The 24,809-nt window shown below is 49.7% G+C and overlaps 1 protein-coding gene across 1 annotated transcript in view; it reads right to left on the reverse strand.

The window, feature by feature from the left end:
* Nucleotides 1-5,664, reverse strand: part of ITGA11 (integrin subunit alpha 11) — a gene marked incomplete at its 5' end in the record, with an annotated part of 47,128 nt that extends 41,464 nt beyond the window's left edge. The window contains one exon of the mRNA XM_080351356.1: nt 5,613-5,664. Within this exon, the coding sequence (XP_080207482.1) occupies nt 5,613-5,664 (52 nt within the window). The remainder of the gene's footprint in view (nt 1-5,612) is intronic.
* Between the last annotated feature and the right edge of the window lie 19,145 nt (nt 5,665-24,809).

Below are 24,809 nucleotides of genomic sequence, written 5' to 3' on the forward strand. Positions count from 1 at the left end.
GGGCATTGGGTGAGTGTCCCCAGGACTGGGCCATTCTGGAGCTGCTGGAGAAGCCCCTTCACCCACCCATGGGTGCAGGAGATAACCCAGATTGTGCCCACAGCCCCTCTGGGTGCATTTGATGGGGAAATGAGCTGGGGGCAAAAATCATGTCCAGGTAGGAGGGAAGAGTATGATCTGTGCCAAGGAGCTTGGGCACTGTGTTGCCTCTTTTACTGCAAAATGAAGCCACCCCTGTCCCATGTCCCAGAGCCAGCACGTATTAGTCCTAAATATCCTGGTCTCTATCTGGACACACTTAAACTTTGGATCAGGCCAACATCACGATCAAACCCTCCATGGGTGCAAAAGCTGCACAGCTTCTATGGGGACATGTATTTAATTTACAATATTATTTTCCCCACAGGTTATTTTTAAGTGTAGAGGGGCATGGCCCAGGTCCCAGCAAGGCAGACAGTGCTGCAGGGGAGATATGCGATAGCCAGGATATCCCAGCTCTTCGTTTGCCTTCAGGCAGAAAGTAGCTGCGGTTGCAAATAAAAAAACCTGGCATCCCTAGTAAGGATGGCTTTAAAAGCAGCAGAAGGCTCACGTTTGGTAGTTATAGGAGTATAAAGAGCTTGTCAACAGGAGAGGCTGGGAATGCTGCTTCCCAGGCAGAAAAATTCAGAATGGAAAGGGGTTTTATAGGTAGGAATGTTAGGGATAAACCTGATTTTTTGCAGTCATAGGAACAAATCTGTCACGTTGGCTCTGTAAGCAGAGAACAGCAGAGTCTCGCCAAGGAGAACTGAGGTAAAGAACTTTAAAATCCTACAAAAAGAAATTCTAGAAAGCAGGGGAGAAAAAAGAAAGAAAAAAAAAAGAGACTGGTGGGATGAGAGCCAGCATATTTTGTGGCAGATTGACCTTACTTTACATTACAAAACAAATTCAAACCTCCTTTGAGTTAACCAGTACCCAGTGGAGAAGTGGAGGCCAGGACCGGCCATGGAGAGCATGGGAGGTTGTGGGGAGCTGGGAGGACCCTGGGGTGTCACTTCACTGCCACCAGCGATATGGGGTGACAGCTGGACCTGGCTGGAGGAGGGGGCTCTTTTCAGGGAGGGAATCTTGTATTTCAAGCAAGGTTCAACTCCAGGTAATACAGAGGCATCTTCATCACCTGGGTGCAGAACAGTGTCAGAGAGGATGTGATGGGTTTTCTTCTGATTAATTTTTTTTTGCATTCAGCAGAGTTTCTCTGATTTTGCACTGCAGAGCCCCAGGCAGAGGTTTTTGGGGAGCAGGAACACTGGGATAAGTTGGGGACCCCCATCCCATGGACACCATTGTGCAGCTGTAGCCTCCTGCAAAAGGCAGATAGGCTGGTCATGAAAAGCAACATAAACCTCCAAACAAATAGCAGGAATGCTTCTTTAAGTGCAAAGATCTCTGAATTTTGGGAGGAGGAAGGAGAAATGCTGGAAGGGGCTCGTGCCACTCCCCATGCCCGAGCATCCCACTGGTGGCAGGTAACAGGGACCGGGAGGGAAAATGAGGCCGGAAAAGTAAAATAATCTGGAAGCAAGTTTCCAGGCAATGGATGGCAGAGGGGAGGAATTTCAGACAGCCCACAGATGTGGGTGCATTCAAGGCAGTGAGAAAAAAAAATTATCGGAGAATATTTAAACTGGCTTAAACTAATGGGAGCTTTTTGAGAGGTTGTCAAGGAGATTTAGCAACCCGAAGAATGGAGGCTCATTTTCTTGTCAGGAGTGACATCACGGTCATAAATAAGTGACCAAAAGCCACATGTTTTGCTTGCGATGCAGCCAAGGCAGGAAGCCTCAAATACCTCCTTTCCGAACTGGAGCTTCTGTGGAGTCCAAGCTTTTGATTCTTGTCAGATCAAATAGTGAAAAGAAAAAAGACCAAAACATATTTGGGAAACAATACTGGGAATAAAAGCCACCTTTTCTGCCAAAAAGAATAAAAAAAAGTCCTCCCTGTAAGGGAAACCTCCAGGAGGGGGGATGCTCAGAGGGTCCCAGAAGCATCCTCCTGCCCACACCTCTGCCTGTATCCTCTGGGATGGGATTGCAGTGGATTCATCGACATCAAAGGAACTCTGGGATGATGCCATTCACATCCTGGTGGCACTTGCTGTGACACATCAAGGCTGCTGCTGAGAGAGGTTTAGGACTTTAGCTCCCTGCCTTCACAATTTAAGGAGCTGTGAGCTGGGCAGTGGAGCTGCCGGAAGAATTTCCTCTTTTTTTGCCTTTTGCTGTGGGGAAAACGCAGCCTGTTTCACTGGCCTCTAGTACTTTCACAGCTCAGGAGAGAGTTTCTGGAGAGAGGTTGAGCCAACATGGAGGGAAAAAAGCAACCTGAAGGCTGAGTCCAGCCCATGGGAACCTGCATTTGGGTCCACACAGGCTCTTCTACCAAATTCCCCAGGGCAAAGACAGTTGCCTGCTCCTGGGATGCTGTGGGTCCCCAGAGATAGCACAGGAGGAGACACAGGATTTGGGAGCACTGCAAGTGACCCAAGGCAAAGGGCACAAGAGAAGAGCATGTGTCACACTGGGCTCTTACTTCCTTGCAGGGGTGAGGAGAAGCCCGGCAGCACATGGTGGTGGGGGAGCTCCCATCTGCCAAAAACCTGGAGTGTGCTGGGGTCAAGCAGCTTGGGCTGGCACTTGAAAACTTGCTCTTCTCACACCTGTGTCCTCTCTCATCACTCAAACCCATGCAGGAGAGGTGACATCTGCAATGGGACAGCAGGTCCATGGACCCTGACATGGCCACTGTGGAGGTGCATCCTCAACATCCCTCCTATGACCCCATCCCTACCACCATGGGAGCTTTGGTGGCATCGGCTGCTTCTCTACAACCCATCTGCCATGATACAGGGTATTTTGGCAAAAACGAGCAGGCCACACGAGGGACCAGGGTGGGCTACGTGTCATAGAATCACAGGATGGTTTGGGTGTGAAGGGATCTTCAAAACTCCCCCAGTGCCACCCCTGCCATGAGCAGGGACATCTTCGCCAGCTCAGGTTGCTCAGAGCCCCATCCAGCCTGGCCTGGGATGTCTCCAGGGATGGGCAACCTGGGCCAGGCTCTCACCACCCTACTGATGAAGAATTTCTTCCTTATATCTAACCTAAATCTCCCCTCTTTCACTTTAAAGCCATTACCCTTGTCCTTGTGCCTCCCTCTAGCTTTAATTCCCATCAAGCACTTTTTGCCAGATGAGATGCTGGAAGCACCAAATCCCTCTCCAGGTCACCATCTCAAAGCCAGCATTTGTCACCAGCTGTTAGGAAACAAGCCGGTGTTTGGTGGCTGCCGCAGTGGTGGATGGAGAGCCAGGGAATACTGAGGATGAACAGAGGATCAGTCATCACCGGCTCGTGTCTTCTAACATTCCTGGTTACCCACAAAATCTCTGACAAACAGTCCCAGGGCTTTAGCTACACAAATACCTTGTACTTCCATAATTTCAGCTTTCTGGCCCCCCAAAAGCCAGGGAGGAGCCATTTGATGGCCACGTTTTGCAGCCCTAAGGAATGTATTGATTATTCATTTGCAGTGTATTTGTTAGCTGTAAAGCAAAAATCATCAGAAATAAATAGCAGCAGGTCTGCCCATTTCTCAGGGAGATGCCAGAAAAGTGATTGTTGGGGGACCATAGGGGCTTGCCTTCTCAGAGTCCCATGCACCTCAGGGTGGGTGTTGGACTTTCCCTGGCCAATCTTTGGACAGAGGATGGACAAGTGGTAGATAATGAGGTGGGATGCCTTAATTCTGCTGTTGGGACTGTGCAAGCACCCAAAATTAAGTACCCACCATCAAAGCCTGGGCTGGAGGGTCCATTGGGAACCCATCTGGACAGTTCCAAACATGCCCCATGGGGCGAGTACAATGTTTTTGCCATTTGGTGACCCTTTAGAGAGGGAAGGAACCAACTACCTTCTCTGGAAAACCAAGCCAGAGAAGGAAAAGAGACACATAGGCTGACACAAGGGAGGTTATCACATCTCAGCAAAGGGACTGTTCTCATGGTTGCGCAATCCAGCCCGGTACCCTCAGCTCAGCCCAGGACCACAGGGGTCCTACACATCACCCCAAAATTACTTTTAGTTTGGATGGTATAACACCAGTGTGAGTCCTCTGCAAAATACATTGAGCAGTGGTCACAACACACGTCATTGGAGACCCTCACAGAGTTCTGGAAACATTAACCGCTCTCGCTGGCACATGGCTCACATTTGCTGCAGTGGAACTGCCATCGCTGGCTGCTCCAGGAGCATCAGAAACCCCCGTGGGCAGAAACACCCGAGGGTATGTAGGAACTCCCGTGGACAGGAACCCCATGGGTAGAAACACCCGTTGGTGGGCAGGAACACCCGTGGGTGGGTAGGAACCCCCGTGGACAGGAACCCCCGTGGTCAGGAACCCCTGTGGACAGAAACTCTCGCGTGGGCGATTTCCGTTCAGCCCGGGGAGGAGTCACATCTCGACCACATCCCCCAGCCTCACTCGGCAATCACCACCACGTACCCCCGAGCAGCATCTCTTTAAGGGGGGGTCACCCCACGGCCCCGTGGCCCACGTCGGCATGGGGGGGCTGCGCTCCACGCAGGCAGCCCCGCCGCCATGCAAGGGAACACACATGGTCCCCATTAAGCAAAGAAAGGCAGCTCGGCTGCGGCTTGCTTTAAAGGATCAAGCAACAGTGCAATTAGAAAAGGAAAAAAATATATATATATAAAAGAGAGGGGAAAAAAAAAAGAGTAAAAAAACCCCCATACCCTAGTGTGCTTTTCCAACAGGATGTTTAGGAACGTGTACAGTGGCAGAAGTGCTGCAGGCCGGGGGTAGACAGGAGCTGGTGGCAGAACTCTCGGTAGCGGGGAAAAGCTCTTTCCCCCCCTGCTTTGCAGCACTGAAAAGCCCCAGCCTGGCTGCTCTGAGACTGGGCTGAGCGCGGGAGGATGCCAGATGGAATTGCAGCAGAAAACCCGCTGCCGGGGAGGATCTTTCTGCAAGAAGCGAGCCCGAATGTGGCCCAGCAAGAAGCACAAACACCCCTCCAGCCCCAACCCTCAGCCGGGCTCATCCCGCACTCACGGAGCCAAATTAAGGGAAGCTGAAACCAAACGCTCGCCTAAAGCCTCTGTTAACTTATTTAACCCCAGGCAATTGTCTTTTGCACGGCCCTCCTCATGTGTAATGAGACAAACCACCTGTGGGTCACAAAAGTTTAAATCTAGGTAAAAGGTTCTGGTTTTTACTTTTGGGGTGGTTTGTTCCCCCCCTCGCCCCGTACCCGATGCTTTATAAAAACGCTGGCTAATCCCACTGCAAATGCAGCCCAGATGAGAAAGGGGACTGGAGGACATGGTACTGCCCCCCTGCTCATACTCAGGAGCCCATCAAAACCACCCATCCATTCCAACTCCCTTCACCCACCCCGCACCACCCGCCTCCCTCCCGCTCCCGGGAAGACTTTTCCAACAGCCTTAACTGTGGAACTTTCTCCAGCACTTTTCGCAAATAAGAAAAGTAATTCCCCTTGCCAGGGGAAGAGAGGTGGGCGCAGGGGGGCAGCGGGCACTCACCGGGCAGGAGGCAGAGGGAGCAGGCGAGGAGCATCCCGCTGGGGAGGTCCATGGGCGCTCCCCGGCCCGAGCATCCGCGGAGCCGGCCAGCCGGACTGGTAGCCTCGCTGCGGAGTCCTTTCCTTATCCCCAGCCTTTCCCGGCTCCCTGACAGAAGGAGAGCATTGGGAGGGAGTGGGAGGGACAAGCGGAATTTGTAGGAGGTACAGCAGGAGAGGACGGGAGAGGGGACAGCCCTTGTGCGGCCACGGCACCCTTTAGGGATCGGCTGCCCAGCAGGGATGTGCCGGCTGGGGACTTCAACCCCACAGCAACACCCTGCGCTTCTCCCTGTGACACCCTGCTGGGGTCCCCGGGGACCCCTTGCCCCGTTGAGGCTTTGGTGATGAGAGGTCTGTGTGGAGTCATTGATGGTTGTGGAGTGCCATCTCCAGCCACCTCTGCTCGGTGTTACCTCCATTGAGGTGCCACCTCCAGGCACCTCTGCTTGGTGTTGCCTTCATTCAGGTGCCACTTCTGCTTGGATGCCATCTCCAGTCACTTCTGCTCAGTGCCAGTTCCATTCAGTTGCTACTTCTGCTTAGCTGTCACCTCCAGCCACCCCTGCTGGGTGCCACCTTCCTACAAATGCAACCTCTGCTGGATGCCACCTCCAACCACCTCTGCTTGGTGCCACCTCTACTCAGGTGCCACCTCTGCTTGGGCAGATGTCACCCAAGCTTGGGTGTTACATCTGCTCAGATGCCACCTCCAGCTGGGTACCACCTCTGCTCAGGTGCCACCTCTGCACAGATGCCACCCCCAGGCTGGAAGGGAGCAGTGCCAGTGCCCATGGCACCCAGGATATTGCTGCGATGCTGCAGGGCACCACACAGTGCTGGGTCACCCAGTAGCACCATTTACTTTCCCACAGCATCCACCTAGGTGTGAGCACATTGCCACTGGCACCGGCACCTGGCAGAGCCTGGCTGGGAAGCAAAGAGCAAAGCAGCAGAAGGAAAACTGCTAGTGAACGTTTTCTTCCCTCTCCCAGGGTTGTCCTTGGGCACAATGAGAAGATCCTGCTGCACACAGCCCTTGGGCCAGTGTCCCTAACATGCCCTCAACAGCCACCACTGTCATTTAGGGTTCCCCCACCTCTGGGTTGGACTAAGCAGCCCAAAACATCTAATGCACAACAGCATCCCCAGGGTGGGATTTTCTTCTTCCATCCTCTTCCTCCCTGGGCTGGGACACTCTTTGAAGCAGGTCCCCAGGAGGCAGCTCCTGCAGGAGCTCTGACCACAGCAAGGCTTTGGGGCTGGGACACATCCCTGAGCATCCCCAGACCAGGTCACACAGCCCAGGTGGGGACGTAGGACCAGCCACCACTTAGCTTCCACTTTTCCAAGCAGTAAATGATAAATCCAAGTCTTTGGTTTGTTTTCAGACAGTAGATGTGACCCTGAAGTCCTCACCAACCCCTCCTCCAGCCCAAGCCCTGTTTGTTAACAGGAGCATCTCCACATGCAGTTGCTACCTGCTTCCCTCCAAGCAGAAGAGCAAGAGAGGGTCCCAGACAGGTTTTTGTCTCTCTTTCCACCCAGCTAGGAGTGAAAATCTTTTGAGATGGGCCCAATTGTCATTGTCTCTGTCTACTGAGAGTCTGTCAGATGGTTTGGGATCTGCGGAAGGGAGATAAGCTCCACTCGAGACACGTTTTAATGAAACAGAGTGTCTGGGAAATCCAGTTTATTTTTCTTCTCCCCTCTTCCCGCCTGAAAATATATGTTTGGGGTCTGCAAGTGGGAGAGGACACATGTCTGGAATGGAGATCAAAGCAGCAGTAGGATCCAGAACGGCTCAGAGATGTGGATTCACTTTAGCTTGTTTGTACAATGCTGCTTCCACCAGCAAAATGCTACTTGACAGATATTTTCGATTCTTAACTACATTTCCCAGCTGTTTTCCCCCCTATATGATTCTGGAGGAAAAACCAGAATTTCATGGGACAGCAAGAGCTGAAGGGAGCAAAATGCATTTCTGGCTTGGTGAAAGTTAAAAAGTTTTTAGGGATTAAAAGGAAATATTAAAAAGCTTGGGCAGGAAGTGCAGATGAGATTTCAAACCCAGAAAAAGCAGAGGGAGGGACCCCTGCAAGGGGGATACTCTGAGCAGAAGCTGCAGCTCCTGCTCCCAGCCTGGAGCTGCAGACGGGGCACGGGAGGGGAAATCCCTCGCTGGGAACTCAGCTCTCCCATGCACTTGGAAGCCAAACCAGATTTTCATGAAGAAAAAAGAAATACAAAAGGCCTATATAAGAATGATATTTGCATCTTGGTTCGGTTTTCAGAGAGGTTTATTGGAAGCAGAGTGCTGCAACCAGCTGGCTTGAAGAGTTATAGAGGAAAGATGGGAAAAATAAAAGCAGAGAAAGGGTCCTGAGCTTCGGGTTATCTCCCCCTCTGAAACAGACCTAGTGTGGTCTCAAGCACAGAATTGCAAAAGTTAAAAAACTCCGTGTAAAACCAAGTGGCAGCAGCTGCTTCCTACCTCCAGCTGCCCAACCTCAAAAATGGGGGAAATTTGAATTTACAGGGTTCTGCTTTTCCACTCCTGCCAAGGGACTGGCCATTAGCAACAGGAGAAACCCCAGGAATTTCTTTGGGTTCATACGCGAGCTCCATCAAACCTCTTCTGCTCTGTCTCTCTTTGCTGGGTGTCTGCAAGCAGCTTGCAGATCCCTGGGAATTTATCATTAGTCAAAACTGGACCCAATCGGGATGGGAGTGGGATTTTATTAGGCCAATCTTTTGCAAAACTGGTTTAAACTCTACAGTCACTCATGTGGCTGCGTTGCTTTGCAGTCCCCTCCTCTGCTGAATTATCGGCGCTCGCCCTTGGATATCTTAAGGCAACCCAGTGAGACATGCCAAGAGTTCAAAGGAGAAGAACTATGCTGTGATAATATTGATGCAATACTTCCAAAATGTAAACAGCTGTCCATGGAAGTGATGGATGGGAAAAAAAAAAAAACAAAAAACACCACAATCAAGGATATAATAGTATTTCAAGCCCTTGCAAAAAAGTTTTTACATGGACATCCCATGACATCCAGCAGAAATCTCAGCAGCAGTACCCCTTAGTATCTAAAAAGCCTATAGAAGACAATTTTCACGTATTCATCATGTGACATTAATCTTGAAAAAAAGGAAGAAAGCTGGGCGTGTATCAAAAGCTGCCTTCCCACTTCATTTTTGGATGCTGATCCGATTTCAGCGCTGTTTCATCCAGCTCAGGCAGTGCTTTCCAAAAAAGCTCTGCCTGCAGCAGCACCAAGCCATGGGCAGCCAGAGTGACCCCTGCATGCTGCCATGGGGCAAAACACAAACTCAGGCAGCTGAAGGAGGGGTTTTTCATATTTTTTTTACTTTTTTTTCCTTCATCTCCCAGCTGCTGACTGCAACAAATGCAGCAGTTTCATGCACGAGCATCACGGGGGATGAGGACCAGCCAGCAGCACCACATCCTCGTGGGGCTGACATCTCCAATAGAGACCGGTGCTGCTGCAAACAAACAGCCGGTCCTCATGTAGCCACTTGGAAGGGTGGTAGGAAAACATTTGCTGTGAGCTCTGCCTGGCTCTCAGTGAGCCCTGGGGATGGTTTTCTTTATTTTCAGTTTTGCTGTAGGGGTAAGGGGATGCTCAGGGTGCTGGGCTTTGCAGGTGCTTGCAGGATCTGTCCCATTGGTTAGTTGTGCATCCCACCCTTCTGCAAAAATCAACCTGATAAGAGTGGTATCGAGCCCTCAGGGACCTCTGATAGCCAGGAATATACTGGTGGAGAAACTGAGAAATGAGAGTTTTCTCCTGAAAACAGAGCAAAGCAACAGCTTTTGGTGAGCAAGGGCAGCCCACAGCTTCTGACCCCAGAAAAGTCTGGCTGCTGAGAAAATTTTCCTCTTCTGGCTCAGATGTCAGAAGTTTGCAACAAAAACCCTTGTAATTTCTCCACAAAACTGACAGATTAAAAAAAAAAAAAAAAAAGCAGCAGCATCAAGGTGCAGTATAAGGCTCGTGCCCCTTGGAGATCATCCATGCTGAGGCCAAACACCACCAAGCTTAAACCATCTCATCCCTTCAGCAGAAGCAAAACACAGGAGCTGAACTCTGCACCTGAGCCCCAGGCAAGGTTTTTACCTTCACAACCACCACCTTTTTCTGCAAATGAGTTGGTAAAAAGTAAGCAGAGAGCAGGGACTGTTTCAAGTTCATCTGGCTGCAGATCTGGTCAGGGAATTACACAAGTCATGCCTGAGCCATCCCCAATGGAAAGATCTCGTGTCTTCTTTAAACTAACATCCTTGGATGGGCTTCTTATAAGATCTGGCTAAGGGGAATAGTGCACTCTGCCCATGTGAGGATAACCCCGAGCTGCACGGCTGAACCAGGCAAACCTTCGTGCGCCATTTAAATAGAAAAATCTACAAGTAATTCGCTTTAACTTCCATCCACGCATCTGAGTCCCAGCTCAAGTTGTCACCCTCACACCTCCAAACCCTCCGTGAGCTCATGCTACTGACTCAGCAGCTGCCCAACCTTCCTCCCCTATATTTTGAAGCCATCCCAGCAGTTCACTGTAGGTTTTCCCACGTGTGGTCATTTTTTCCAAACTTCAGCCTTTTCCTGCGACAGATGCCTCCTTTTGCCTGACCTTTCTGAGGGTGTCATGAATTGGATGCTGTTGCTTCTGGAGTTTTGGAAGAATTAAGCTAGGATACAAGGAATGTAAACAGAGCCCAGGAACGAAAACAAAAATCCCTAATTCACTAATCTAAAGGGAGGAAAGGCTGATGGTGTGGGGGTTTAATCACGAGTTGCCCCAGAGTGATGGTCTGGGATGCAGTTGGTGCTCCCAGGGATGCTTCTCCCACAGTTTCGGGAGAAGGATGGGTGCAGGTTGGGTGTTCAGATTACACATATCAGCCCCCTGGTTGGACACAGTCGAGTGTGAGCAGATTTGTCACCCGTGGGTGACAGGGAGCTGCTCAAAGCTGTTTGCCAAAGGCGAGCGTGGGCCAGCAGAGCACGTGGTGCCGTCACACAGCCCCGCTGAGCTCAGAGCTCTGGAGACTCGCTTGTCCAAAACAAAAGCTGATGTCAACAGAAAGCCAGCCTCTTCTGGAGAGTCTCATCGGCTTTGTGCTAAGCCAGGAAACGATATGTCTGTCCAGAGCACGTGGAAGGCGAGAGCCTCTCCTGCTCTGCCAGCACAGCAGCCAGGGGCTACGATCTGGAGGTTTCCCACTTTGGGATGCTCCAGGGTCTCCATGTCACTCACCCTACCCCAAGGTCAAGAGCCACATCCCACCAGAGACATTATCTACTGCTGGGCAGGGTGAACAGAGCCTGGGAATGGGGGAAAGATGCTGAGCCAGGACCCAGAGCACCCATGGGAGCAGGAAAATCCTGAGTTATGCTTCAAGACCAGTGTTTGGCATCTGCCTCCCTGGTGGTACAGCTCAGGGTTCCTGCTCTCAGCAGCCCTGATGAGCACAGAGCCCCATCCACCCAGTTCCATGGGGAAACTAAGGAGGAGGCAGCCACAAATAACTCCCAACTCCAGAACCAACACTAAGGTATAAAATATACACTAACCCAAGAGAAACTCCTGTGGTGAAGTGGTACCAGAGACCCAACGGATATTTTTTTTTTTCTTTTATTTTTTTTACTCTCTAAAAGAAGAAAGTAATTCAGCCTCTGGAAAGCAGAGACTTGGCACCTCCACTGTGTTTGGAAGAACTTTGGCCCTCAGCTCCCAGCACTCAATTAGCATAAACTGTATTTATTAGCCCTCACCAAAACAATTCTCTCCTTCCATGCCATCAAGTTTGTGCTGGGGCCAAATGCTTTTGTAGCTGGACCAGGGCTCGGGGGGCCCAGGTGGGCAGAAAAGCCTTGGCCAATGATATTTTTGCGAAAATATATACAAAATTCAATAGCCGAGACATTCCTTGTTGGATATTTTTTGCTGTCTTGGCAATCGGCGCTCAGATATAAACATCCACCTCCGAACGGATGACTTTACAATGTGAAAGCCACTTTCTAGAACACTCTAAAACCCCATTAAGAATCACTGGAAGCCCAAGACCTGATGACCGCAGCCTCACCCTGATGTTTAAGGTCACTCCTCATCCCAGGTCCCATGTCCCCAGGTGCCTGGTGCTGCTGCAGTGACTTCACCATTCAAGCAGCTTCCCCAATGCCATATTTACAGACCGCTAACCGTAAAAGAAGTGTTTGCTACTGAGGAATTTCTTTGTTTACTTAGCTAACATTTTTTTTTTCTATTTATTTAGTCTCTCCCTGTTTATTTCTTACTTTGGATGAACAAACGTTATGAATTATTCAGATGAATCCCCTGGGGCAGACCTCGTGCTGGGTAAATACAGTCCCAATTCCCCGCCTGACCCAGGGCACACGATGTCTAGATGAGTTCCCAGGTACCACGGCTCGGATCCTGCTCACATCACTTCCACACATACAGTACATACACAAAATAATATAATTGGGTTTTTTCCCCGGATAAAGAAGCGTCAAGGGTTGGTCCTGTGCATTCTCAGTGCATCAACCTAGAGAGATGCTGGGAAAAGCCTTGCATCCCAAGCGCTTAACCCAATCTCACACCAAAGAAAGACATTAAATGTCTCACCAAAAGAGATTCTTTCCCCTGGGAAATTTTCCTTTGCAGAAAAAAAAAAAACAAAAACAAAAAACAAAACCAAAACACACCAAAAAAACAAAACAAAAGCAAAAAAAACCCAACAACAACCATCACAAAAACCCCACAACCAACCAACAAAAAGAAAACCAAACCTTACAACCACCAGACCCTCTTGGGTAACTATTCTGAACTATCTATTACAAATATGATTTTATCTCCTGCCCCACAGTTGTGCTACTCCCAGCTGCAGGTTTCTGCTACCTCCATTTGCCCACACATCACAATTCTTCCCTGTCTGGAGGCAATCATTGTGTAATATTAATTCTGATTGTATTTTTTTTTCCCTCCCAGTTTAATTCTACTGAAGCGACACAAGCAGCTAAGCCCTAAATACAAATGGTAAAGCCATTGAAACCTTGGCTTGTTAGAGAAGATGCCAAACTGGCTGTGCACAGTTGGCAGCCCATAAAAATCACAACATCAGAGGAGAGCTTGATTAATACACTGCTGAACCTCCAGGAGGGGAAAATATGCAACAGTAAAAGTAACTCTAGGCACAAAAATCTTTGGTGAAGGAGGAAGAAAAAAAGGCTTTTAGAATCCATTTTCCTCCCTGTTGTGTGAAAAAGGGAGATAGAGCTGGGAGAAGGGTCCTGCATCCCTCTCCTGTGCAGCATCCATCTCCTGTGCCCGACATCCCCCAGGGGTTTAAACAAGGGGTAGCACTTATACCCACACAGCTTCATGCTTCTCTGGACCTACCAAGGGAAAAAATTGAGTTAATGCAGACAAGGTGGGAGAAAAAAGTAGCTAATGGGCTCTGGGTGGGGATGATGACCTGGCAGCATCACCCAGGCAGCTCTGAACTGGGGGGTTTGGCTGGACGTGCTGCAGGGTGGGTGAAGGAAAGGGATGGGAATTTCTATGCTGAGACCACAGAATGTAGTTTTTCCTTCTTAAAGGAAAGCAATATAGCAGCCTGTCCTAGCACAAGCTTCGAGGGGATTCAAAACCTTCACAAAAGGGAAATAAAAATTGGAACTGAAATCTGGTGGAGGCTGGAGACCAAAACCAGCACAAATGCCACCAGTTTGTCCCCTCCATGCCAGCTTCCAACATGCCCTCCAAACCAGCAGCACCAAAAGGGTGACCCCAGCCCTTGCATCTCCTTTCTTGGTAATTCTTGCTCCTCTGGATGCAGGTTAGGAATTGAATTATTCTTGGTCATTTCTCCAGAACAGTCCACTGCAGAAAAGAATCATGTTACTCACTCCAAAACACAATTGGGTTACTATAACAAACCTTTATACTTTCACAAAACACTTCCTCCAGGCAGCTCAAATGCCTTTCCAAACCAGAAACACCACCAGGCAGCAAAATCGGATCCCCAGCTCCCAATTCACCTGGCGCCAAGGGCACTCACTGCTGGCATTTTCTAGACAGCCCTCTCTAAAAAATGAAAAGAAGGACGAGCCATTTTTAGACTCTGGAGACAGATTTAACACATTCCAGGCGTCTGGAGAGTGCTCTGCTTTGCATGTCCATGCTCTGGTAAGGTCATTACTGGCTGAGTGCCCTCGTCCCCTGCTTTGCTGACACCGATGACTGGGAGCATCCCAGGATGTTGTCTCTGCTGTAGCATTTGCAGCCTGGTGATGCATCCCTGCTTCCCTCTGATTCATCACCTTAATTAATCTAAGCATCCTGTGATGGAGGATTTACTCCATTCACTTGCAATGAACAAGCCGTGAGTGTTTTGCCCCTTGCGAGAGCAACCCTGGCATTTTTTCTCCCAAAAGACAAAGTACTTGACTCTTCCCTCCCCATGGCTTCTGTTACAGAGCAAATACCTTCCCACACAGTGCATTAGGGTTTTTAATGTGCCTCCACTTCACTTTCCATTTGTAAATCCACTCGCAAATAGCTTAGTACCCCTTTGGTTTATCAGAAGGTCAAAAGCTTTTCTACCACCTTGGGTTTCAAGCACTAAAGTGCAAGTTCAGCTGCATTTGGTGGCCTGTTGGCCATCATTTCTGAAGTCAACGGACTCTGCTGGGAACAGTGTTGAGCCTCTGATTTCCGAAATGCTCTCCTGCGCAATGCAAACTATGCCCATGCATCAGGAAAGCAGCTGTTTAACACCAATTAAGTAAAAAGAGATGAGTCTCCCTTGCTCCAGCTGCTGTGAGACGAGAGGGGCTGCACATTGACCTTGAACGTGACAGCCTGGCCATGGCCACGCTGTGGCGGAGCACAATCCAGCTGGGGGATGGGGACAGTGGAGCAAGGCAAAGAAAAAGCATCCTCAAAAACCAAAAACAAAACAAACCCCACCTCTCTCAACCTGCGCTGCTTTAGATTTGATATTAGAGTTAGCACAAAATTTCCTGCTTCTGCCAAAAGAGAATTGGAAAGCTGGATTTTTAAAGTAAAGAACAGCCAAAAGAAGGTGCTTGCTTTGTTAATGAAATCAGAGGTTTTGCTCCAAAGCTGAATGCCAGCACATTCTCAGATTATTTTTTTCCTGGGGGAAAAAAAAGGGAGTTGAGGACATGATAAAGAAAGCCAGTTCTTAATAGAGAATGCTGACCATACTCTTCACTGTCTGTGCTGGCTGGAGCACTGATGGCTCTGCCATGAGCTGTTGTCTGCAGAGCAGGAGACACCATCTGAGGGCACCCAACTACAGGAACCAGGAGAAATGGCGAGGAAAAAAAGAAGAAAATGTGAAAGCATTTAAGGCTGCAGCCGTCAGACTGGCTCTCACCAAAACACAGTCTCAGCGTCTAAACAAATGCCTCGTGGATTCTGGTGACCCAAACGAGAAATATTTCAGACTGAGGAATGTGTTACCTCAACAAGCAGGTGGTTTCTCCTCCTCCACCCATAAAACCAGCCCAGAGACATCCCAGGGACAAGGTCACTCAAACCACAACATCACCAGCGCTACTCTGGCTTCTGTCTGGGAATTCTCTGAAGCTTTAACTCCATTGCTTGCTTAAAATCACATAACAGCATTGCTAAGCTTTTTCCTTGTCCTTTGCTTGGATTTTGGCTCCATCCATGGCTTTTGGCATGAAATGGGATGGAGGAAGAGTCACCCCTTTGCTGTTGCAGCTGCAGGGAATAAACACCCCCAGCCATAGGGATCTGTACTCACACTTCTTTTATTTTTTGCATAGTGCATGTTTCCAAACTACAGTTTCCTCTGACTTCTCCTACTTCTTCCCACATGTTATTTAGGCATTATTATTATTTTCCAAGCTGCATCATTAGTATTTTCCAAGTTATAGCCTGTGCAGAAGCCTTCCCTTCTAGTGCAGCTTGCAAAGCCCCTGCTACCCGGTGGTCCTGTACCCATTCCCCAATGCCTGTTTTGGGGATCATGCCCTTGGGACTGTCCCCAGCTGATGCTTCCACGGCCAGACGGGAGCAGAACCAGGCGAGAGGTGGTTAAGCCACTGTATTTCGACAAGCGAGGATGAGTCAGTGTCACAGAAATGCCGGCTAACAGGGAAGGATGCAGCATCAGCAAGAAACCTGCCCTGACTAGTAACAGGAAAAAGATGTTTTCCTGCCCAAACCAGCTCAGGGCATGGGATGGATTAAGAACAGAGAAAAGTCCCTACTAGCACGTACCAGGGATGTGCCAGTGGCTGCCACGGGCTGGGACCTGCTCAGGAGGACAGGGCTGGGATTAGGTAATTCCCACAGCTGCCCAGTATCCTGGAATTTGCCTGTTTTAACCCAGACTCCAGCATCCCAGTCTGCATTTATCCACCTCTCCCTGTAGCCTGGACCTCCCAAAAATAAGTGGCTGGGTCTTGCGGCTGATCCTGTGTGAGACTGTCCCCACGCTGGGGATGCTGCTGGCCTCAGAGCAACCCAAGCACCTGTAATGCTGATAAAATCCCATGCTAATGAGATTCGTACGCCAGAATGAACTAAAAGTAAACAGACTGCCTACTTTGTATTTTCTGAGTTATGACAAAAGAAAAATGATTCAGTTCACAAAATATATTCATACTGAATGCAGTACTGTAATGAACAAGCAACATAATAAACTAAATAAACGTATCAGGAAGCAGGTTTTAAGATCTATCTGTGGACATATAGCTTTTTTCTATGTCATCTGGATGCCATATTTGTGATGGAGTCAAGTATTAGGGATAAAGGCACTTCTTCCAAAGTCAAGATGCTGTTGGGATGGAATAAAACCTATCGGGAAGCACAGCTGACCGCCACACACTGCTCATCCCATGTGGGTTGACAGTGGTGTCTAATATGAAAAATTACTTGGTTTTTAGACTAAAAAAAGGTGTTACATAATTTAATAGCAACTTCAGCAAATCTCGTTTTCCAAGCCCTGAAAACATAAGGAATTGGTACCCACATCCACTTCTGTCAATGCTCCTGGTGCAAGATAGCACCAATCTTCCCTGCCTTCCATTTCAGTAAAAAAAAACCTGCCTTTTTTTAAAGCTCTAACCGTATTTTGGTGGTCATAGATTTTAAAAGCTTGAAATCATTTTATAAACCTGGAGTTTTAATTATTTCCATGCCGTTTGCTTTTAAAACCACCTTTTTCCAGCACGATGGGCTGACGCACGCCAGAGACGGCTCTGCAGGGGAGACCGTTGGCTCAACATGGGAATTCAGCAGTATCCCCTTGGTTTCCTTCTAATTAAGCACGTAATAAGGAAAGACAACTATCATACCCCACAAATGCTACCCATATTCAAGCAGACTTTCTCCTGCTCCTCCATGGTTGCTGCCAACATTTAGCACATTTACTTCACTCCCTCCTACCCTTGAGCCATCAGAAGTGGTCTGGCTCCTGTCTCGAGGAGGCTTTAGAAAGAAAATAAATAAAATAAATACAGTTTTTCAAACTGTAACTAGAAGAATATGTCATTTTACAGACATTTTCCTCCAGGCCAGACTGCTGGGAAAACATGTGCTTCATGAGATGCAGTAAGTGGTGCAGGTGGTCAGGGCGAGGGGAGCCAGCCCCATGGCAAATGTGCTTGTTTATTGTTTAAGGGAAAAAAAAAGCCTCAAATGATGTCATGAAACCTCCGGACACTGCACTCCCCCTGCTCTAAAGACGAAGAGGGACTTGCCAAACCCTTTAAAGGTGCTTTTTCCCGCAACACCATCAGAATTATATTGAGAATGTTACACAGATACTGGCTGGAGGCTGCAGGGAGTCGGGGACACCAGGTGCAAGCTCAGCCTGACCTCCCTCCCTTCAAAACGTACAGGTGACAGAAGATATTTTGTTTGTGTTGACTCCATTTGCACCAAAACTATGCATTAAATACAGTAGAAGCTCAGAGTCTTAACCTGGCTGGAGAAGCCAACAAAAGAAACAATAGGAGCTGGAAGCAGCAACATTTGGTCTTAGTGAGTAATTTGCATTTAGCAAAAGCTCTTCTGGTTCTATAGAAGTGATTCACACTGCACAGGTCCAATAAATTTGCACCATGAAGGCTACATAGCCTGGACACTATATGAGTACCGGGAGCTGAATGCAGAAGTATCCAACTGGATGCAGCAAGACCCTGGGGACAGAGGGTGACCAGGCAAGAACTGGGGTGACATTTCACCCTGCTCCATGGTGACCCCAGCACAGGACACCCCAACGACACCCAGACTGTGCTCAAACAGCCCAATCTATCAGCTGATGGCTGAGCACACAGATCCAGACCCAGCCTGGGCTCCCCCATCCAGAAAACCTGTTATAACCATCGCTACAGGACCTCATGACTACTACTTCAGTTACTACTTCAACTCTTTTTCCTTTGACTTTTTTTTCCATATTCCTATCATATAAAAAAACCTCTTGGTTTACATAGCCAAGTTTCTATGACTCCTAAGTATGATGTATTGTTAATACATTTATGGAACCAAAGCCATTCCTTTCATTTAGTGTTATAGCCCATGTTATGCTACCTAGTCACACCTGAAAACCATTTAAGTGACCTCTAAATTATTGTTCTGCTGCTGTGCTCGCCTAGGACTGTTAGAAAAATCAAACGAAAGCGGGTGGATTGTTTTCTCTGCAGCACTTGGCAGCCTGTCCCAGGCCCCCATTTCAGCTGCAAGGATTTAGAGAAGAGGAATCTTTTATGGTATTTTTCACTTCACACACATGCACCTTTTCATCACCTTCGGAAGCTTTAAGTGAGCCCAGAGCAAACGTGATTGCCTTTGATCCAGCTCTACGGTTACCCAAGCTGGTTTGCAGCCAGATCCCCCATCCACCCTGGGCTGGGAAAATAGAAAGCAAAGCCAGAAAGAAATTTGCAAATATTTCTGGCACTTGGGGGGACTGCTCTGGACTCCCCAATACCACAAGTGAACCTGTCGTAGCCTGGCAGTGGGGTTTTCTCATGCTCGAGGTGTTTTTCTTTCTCTCCCTTGCAAATTTCTCCTCACTCAGGCCGGGGGGAACGATGCATGAAGGTGGAAACATTCAAAGCTTCGGAGAACCAGCCTTTTCCTGACGTCCTTGCAAAGGATGGCACAGGATTGACATGAAAATGCCATTTGTCATTGCCGTGCCCTGCACCTCCTTCCTTCATTACACAGCTGGGGAGGATGAAGCTGTTTAAGATTCAGGATTCACATCCCTATGGGAGGACCCTCTAAAAATCTCACCAGGACACATCGACTCCTCAGCAGCTACAAGAACAACAACCCAGTCATCAGCACAACTGGGCCCAAGGCACTTGCCCCGAATCCCCAAATTCCCATGTTTCGTCATTTCAACTCCTTCCACTCTCTTCCTCCTACATGTGTGCACATTTGCAGATGGATATAAACAATATTGCTATTAAAACTCCCAAGTTTATTCACAGAAAAGTATGTAATACATAAAAAATGAGCATGCTGGCTCCCCTGCTGCCTGCTCCTCTGTGGGGGGATGGCGCCGGCTCGGTCTTGCTTGCGGGAAGGGAAATCGTGGGAAGTCACCCCACAGCAGCAGCTGGGCTGTAACGTACATCCTCCCACCCCAGAGCCCTCTGGAGATGATCCCAGCTCAAGGAACAGGGATGTCCCGCCTCCTGGGGCTTCTCAGTGTCCCCAGCCCTGCAGGATGCTCTACCATAGAACACACAGGTCAGACTCAAGGAAGGAATTGTTGACACTGCAGGTGGTGAGAGCCTGGCCCAGGGTGCCCAGAGAGGTGGTGGATGAACCATCCCTGGAGACATCCCAGGCCAGGCTGGACGGGGCTCTGAGCAACCTGAGCTGGTGAAGATGTCCCTGCTCATGGCAGGGGGGGCACTGGGAAGCTCCCTTCAGCCCCAACTCTTTTATGATTCTATGTGGGTCAGGAAGGGTGGCACTGGGGGTTTTGCCCCACCGATAGTGTTTGGGCCAGGGAAACAAGGGCGTGCGGTAATTCAGAGTGAGTCAAAAATAGAGATTAAGACATTTCTCTTTATAAAGAGATATTTCCTATGTGAGAGATGGAACAGGTATTTCCAGCAAGCAGCAGAGATGTTGGACTCAATGATCTTAAGAGTCTCTTCCAAACAAAATGATTCTATGATTTTATGTTGACAGCAGAAGAGTTGCATTGACCCGGCTTCATCAGAGGGAGGTCAAGAGCTCCTTCCGCCATGCACAGAACCAGTGAAGAGCCTGGGGAAACACCCAGGCTTCATTTCACCAGCCCAAGGATGCATTTACATAGCACACACAAAAACAAGCCCAGCTTTGTGCCCACACTAGTGGCATCCTCCAGCACCAAGTCTCCAGAGCAAAAGCTAAGAGCTCACTCCAGCCTTCTCTAGCACCACTTAGAACAGCAAGACCATGTGGTGTTACCCAGAGGAGAAGCCACTTCCTTGCAAATAACCAACACCAGGGCCAGGCTGGACCTCCAGGACCCCAACAGCAAAGTGGTCAGAGCCACTTGGCACACACAGGTGCTGCAGCACCGTGCAGGCTCTGCTAGAAATACAGCTGAGCCTTGCTAAACCACCACAGAGCAACCACGACAAATCCCAGCTGCACACCCCAGTACTTGCCCCGGGCAGAAACTGCTCACTTGCTCTCATGGCCACTTGGGTCACCTCTCCCAGGAGATGCACATGGCAGCAGGTGGCACCAATGGGACAAGTCTCACAGGAGCACACAGTGTCTCACCATGCTCCATCCACAGCCTGGCGAAGGGACACTGTCTCATGGCATCGTCACAGCTCCAGCCTGGGATGACATGTGCTCTGGGGACACAGCTCTAGATGCAAAAAGGATTTGGTGTCTCACCAGTACAGATTCCTGCACCAGAACAATTATAGGACAATACAACTTCTTGCAGCACCAAAAAAACACTGCCCTTGGTCCTGCTCCTACCCTTTTAAGCAAAGGCTGCTGCTAATTAGCACTTGCAGCTAATGAGCTCATTTATCTTTGACCTCACAGCTATCAGTACATTGTTACTACAGCCCTAAAATGGACTGTAAAGGTGCTGGGGTGCCCCCTCAGTGGCCCTGGGGATGGGGACATGGGGGACAGAGGGGAGGACCCAGCCTGTGCACCTCCTGGGAGAGGGTAGGATTTGGGCCCAGCTGTGGCTCCTGCAGCTGCTGCGCTGGACCAGCTCCAGGTGGCTCCAGCCCAGCCAGGGCTGAGCACACAGACGGCCAGAACTCGTGACACGCGCCTGTGCTTCCACAAAGCCGACCAAAACCTCCCTGTTTGAGCTCTCTCCCCGGCCCACTCCTACCAGCAACCAGAGCAGAAGGTGATGAAAATAAGCAGGGAAGGAGAATCAGAGATAAAACTGGTGCTGAGTGGCAGTGAGAGATGTTTTCTCAGCAGTATTTGGCTGAGGTGTGCAGCACGTGGATGTGCTTCCAGTGAGAGTCACCCTGCAGAAGTGGGGTCTCCATTGCCAGCCCCAAGCCCAAGTTTCCAACAGGACCCTGCTGACATTTGGCAGAAAATTAACCCCAGGGCTGCACAAATGTGTGCAGCATGTGTGGGCCGGCCAGAAGTGCTTTTGGCACCAGAGAAGGGTCAAAGAGCCTCTTAAAAACAGCTTGGAGAGGAGAGAGCTGATACACACTACTCATGTTATATATAAAGGGTCACCTTCCCTTGCTCCCCAGTCTAACCGTGGGGCTGCAGACAGCAGCACCAAAACTCACCCCTCCTGGGCAGAAAAACCCTGTGTTTAGATAAGTCATTGAGAAAATAAACATAGCTGCTAGTGATGATGCTCAGAAATTTTTATTTTGAGGGTATGAAGTATTCTTCCATAGCACTGCAGAAACCTCACACGTGTCCGGAGTCTGTGCTTGCAGCTTCCAGGCTCTGTCTGGGTAAACTGAGGCACAGACAGCACCCTAGTGCCCTCCCTTGCCTCCAGGTCAGCGATTCCCCTCTGTATAATAAAACCCAGCTGAGCTCCGTCCGGGCTGGGGAAGCTGCTGGATGCTGGAAACGCATCCACAAGCCTCGCTCCTTGCTCATGATTTGTGACTTCCAGGGGTTTGGTTGCCTTTATTTATTTTGCTCGAAACTATTTGTAAAAAGCTCTGGCGATGGATAAATGGCTTCTGAGTCGCCGTGCGGGGACGCGATGGGCGCCAGAGGGCGAACGCGGCCGCGATGCTGCCGGGGGACCGGCCCGAAAGGGTTGCGGGGCAGCCGAGGCTCGACCCCCGGAAATGCTGGGGTGGATCCTGGGCTGAGCTCCCCGAAATGCTGGGGCTCATCCTGCTTTCAGCCCCCGAAAATGCTGTGGTGTGCTCTGGGATTAGACTCCAAAATGTTGCAGCACATACTGGGCTCAAGCCCCCTAAAATGCTGTGCTGCACCCTGGATTCAGCCCTCCAGAATGCTACCCTGTGCCCCAGACTCAACCCTTGAAAGACATTGCAGTGACTTTTGGGCTCAGCACCACGCCCAAGGCTGTGGCACCCCAGTTTCAGCCCCCTAAAAATGCAGCAGTGCACCCTGGGTTCAGTCCCTGGCAGGTGCTGCAGTGCTCCAGGCTCAGCCCCTTAAAAATGCTGCAGCGCCCCAGGCTCAGACCCCAAAATTGTAGGGGTGCACCCAGAATGCAGGGCTGTAGGAAGGGGACACGCAAGAGGCATGTGGCAAAGTGCTGGACTCAGTGCTCGTTTCCCAGCACTTCTGCAGCTTGTCCTGGCAAACCAGGTGGGAATTGCAGATTGGCAGCATGCAGAGGCTGGGGGTGCTGTGGGCAGTGAGGGGCTTTGGTGGGTTCTCGTCAGCTGCTGCTTCACGAGCCCCTTTCTCAGGCACTGCGTGGGGTCTTCCAGCTGGGGAGCAGATCCTGTTTCAGGTGACGTGATAAGCACGGGGATCCTTTGCAGGCTGCCCAAGGGGGTCAGCAGGAGCAATTGAGGAGACCCAGTCACTCTGCCTACCCTGATGGTGTCAAGCCCCCCTCCCCGCTGCCCCAGGGAGACCTGGGGGTGCTGGTGCTGCAAGAGGAAAAAGAGCAAGTGGGCCAGGCGTTTCAGGTTTCCCTTTAAAATGCATGTTGGAGGCAACTGCCAAACGCATTCACCAAACAACAGATGTGAGCTATGGAAAACCCTTCTTAAATTGCCCGGGCTGGCTTTCCGCAGCCCAGGACACTTGCCAGGATGCTCTGCTTAAAATGGAGCCCATTTCTATGCCTTCCATGCTGCAAGAAGAGCTCCTGAGTCCCACCACTTTCCTATCTGCCACCATATCCTCCAGGTTTCTGCATTCACCTTATGCTTTTGTCCAGCAGGAGATGCAAGCTCTACACAGAATTAGATCTGGACTCCATTTAAATAGAAAACGATGTCAGGTATTTGCCTATCTGAGCAGTGGAGGTTCAGCCAGGGAGATTCAGACTGTGGGTTAGAAAATGAGCTCCCAGGGGCACAACTTGAGTCCTCACTTCGCACTGCACCCCACTATCATTTCTGCTGCCTTTTCCCATGTCCACCCAGCATGTTTATCCATATTGGACAATATTAAGACTTTGGGAACCTCTTGAGATGCACCCACAGCTGGTGAGGCATATAATATCCAAACATTTCAGGGTTGGGAACATCCTCTGCAGGAGCTGGCTGAGGCTGGACCTTGGTGCTTAATTTTAACCCAATATTGTCCCTCTGGTCTCTCATGCTTTAGCCATTGGTGCTAGAAGAAAAGAAGAGCTTTGCAAGAGCAACGCAGGGGGTTACCATAACACACAGCCCACCGTGTGTGCAAAATTGCCATGTTGCAATGATCTCCAGCTATTTCAGACCCACATTCAGTGACCCTGAGGGAGGACATAGAGCAATGCGGTTAAATTCAAGCACATCCCTACTTCTGCTGCTGTTGGGAGCTCAGGTATACCTTCAATCACGCTTCTGTGTCTGGGCAACTTGGTGTCTTTGCTTGTGGTATGTGACCATCCTTCCCTTGTTGCACTTGCATCAGCAAGTACTGCTGTGAGAGACGGCGTTGCTGCACAGGTACTTGGCATTGCTGCATGGGTGGTCTACATTGCTGCACAGGTGCCTAACATCACTGCATGGTTGTTTGCCACCACTGCATGGGTCCTTTGCATCACTGTATGATCGCTTTGCATAGTTTCATGGGTGCTTTGCATCGTGCACCCCATGCTCAAGTGCTGCAGAAGCCACTGACCTACACATATGGAAGGAGCACACTAGCCAAGGTCAAGCTCTGAGCACCCTAAGGGGGATGTATACATATAAAATACGTTTTATTTATCCCCTTATCTCCCCAAAATACACCAGCCCAAAATCTAAACAGCTCTAAACACAAACAAAATCTAAACATCCTGGCTCCTGCTTTGCTCCAGCCTCTGACGCGATGGCTGTTTTCCCCTCTGTCATCTTCTGCAAAGTGTTTCCCATCATCACGTGCTATCAAATTAGCAGCTATGGCAAGAGCTGGCTATAAACAGGCGCTATGTAAACAACAAGCCACAAGAAGGGGCTGTGTTTAACTTGCTGGTGTTGAGAGGCTCCCTCTTGTTTGGCTTTTCTTGGGAAGAGCTTTTCTCACCCATGAGAGGAGGGCTCTGCTCCCAGCCAGCTGTTCCAGGCTGCCAGCAGCCTCGCCAGGAGCTGGGAGAAAGGCTTTCCCTCCTCCTTGCTGGAGAAAGCAGCAGGTTCCTGCTGGGTGAGAAGATGATGGGTGCCAGCAGAGCAGCCTGAGACCCTCTGCTCCCTGCTAGTGTGGAGGAGATCCAGACCCTGGTGCTGGCCCCATCAAACCAAGCTGGGCTTAGACCCCAAACCCACACTTCAACCACAGCTTCCCACTTGCCAGGGGTCATTGCTACTGGTCCTGCTGGTTGCCTGGGGACCACTGGCATCTCTTTGAGGTGGGTGACTCACCTCCCTCCATCTCCTGTGCCCCTAGAAGTGATTTTCCACCAGGAGGAGCTGCCATATCTCTTTGATTTCCTTCACATGTTGGAGCTCAGTGCGTTTTCATTTGTGCACCGCATTCA

Source organism: Nesoenas mayeri (assembly GCF_963082525.1).
Source record: "Nesoenas mayeri genome assembly, chromosome: 11".
Lineage (NCBI taxonomy): Eukaryota > Metazoa > Chordata > Aves > Columbiformes > Columbidae > Nesoenas > Nesoenas mayeri.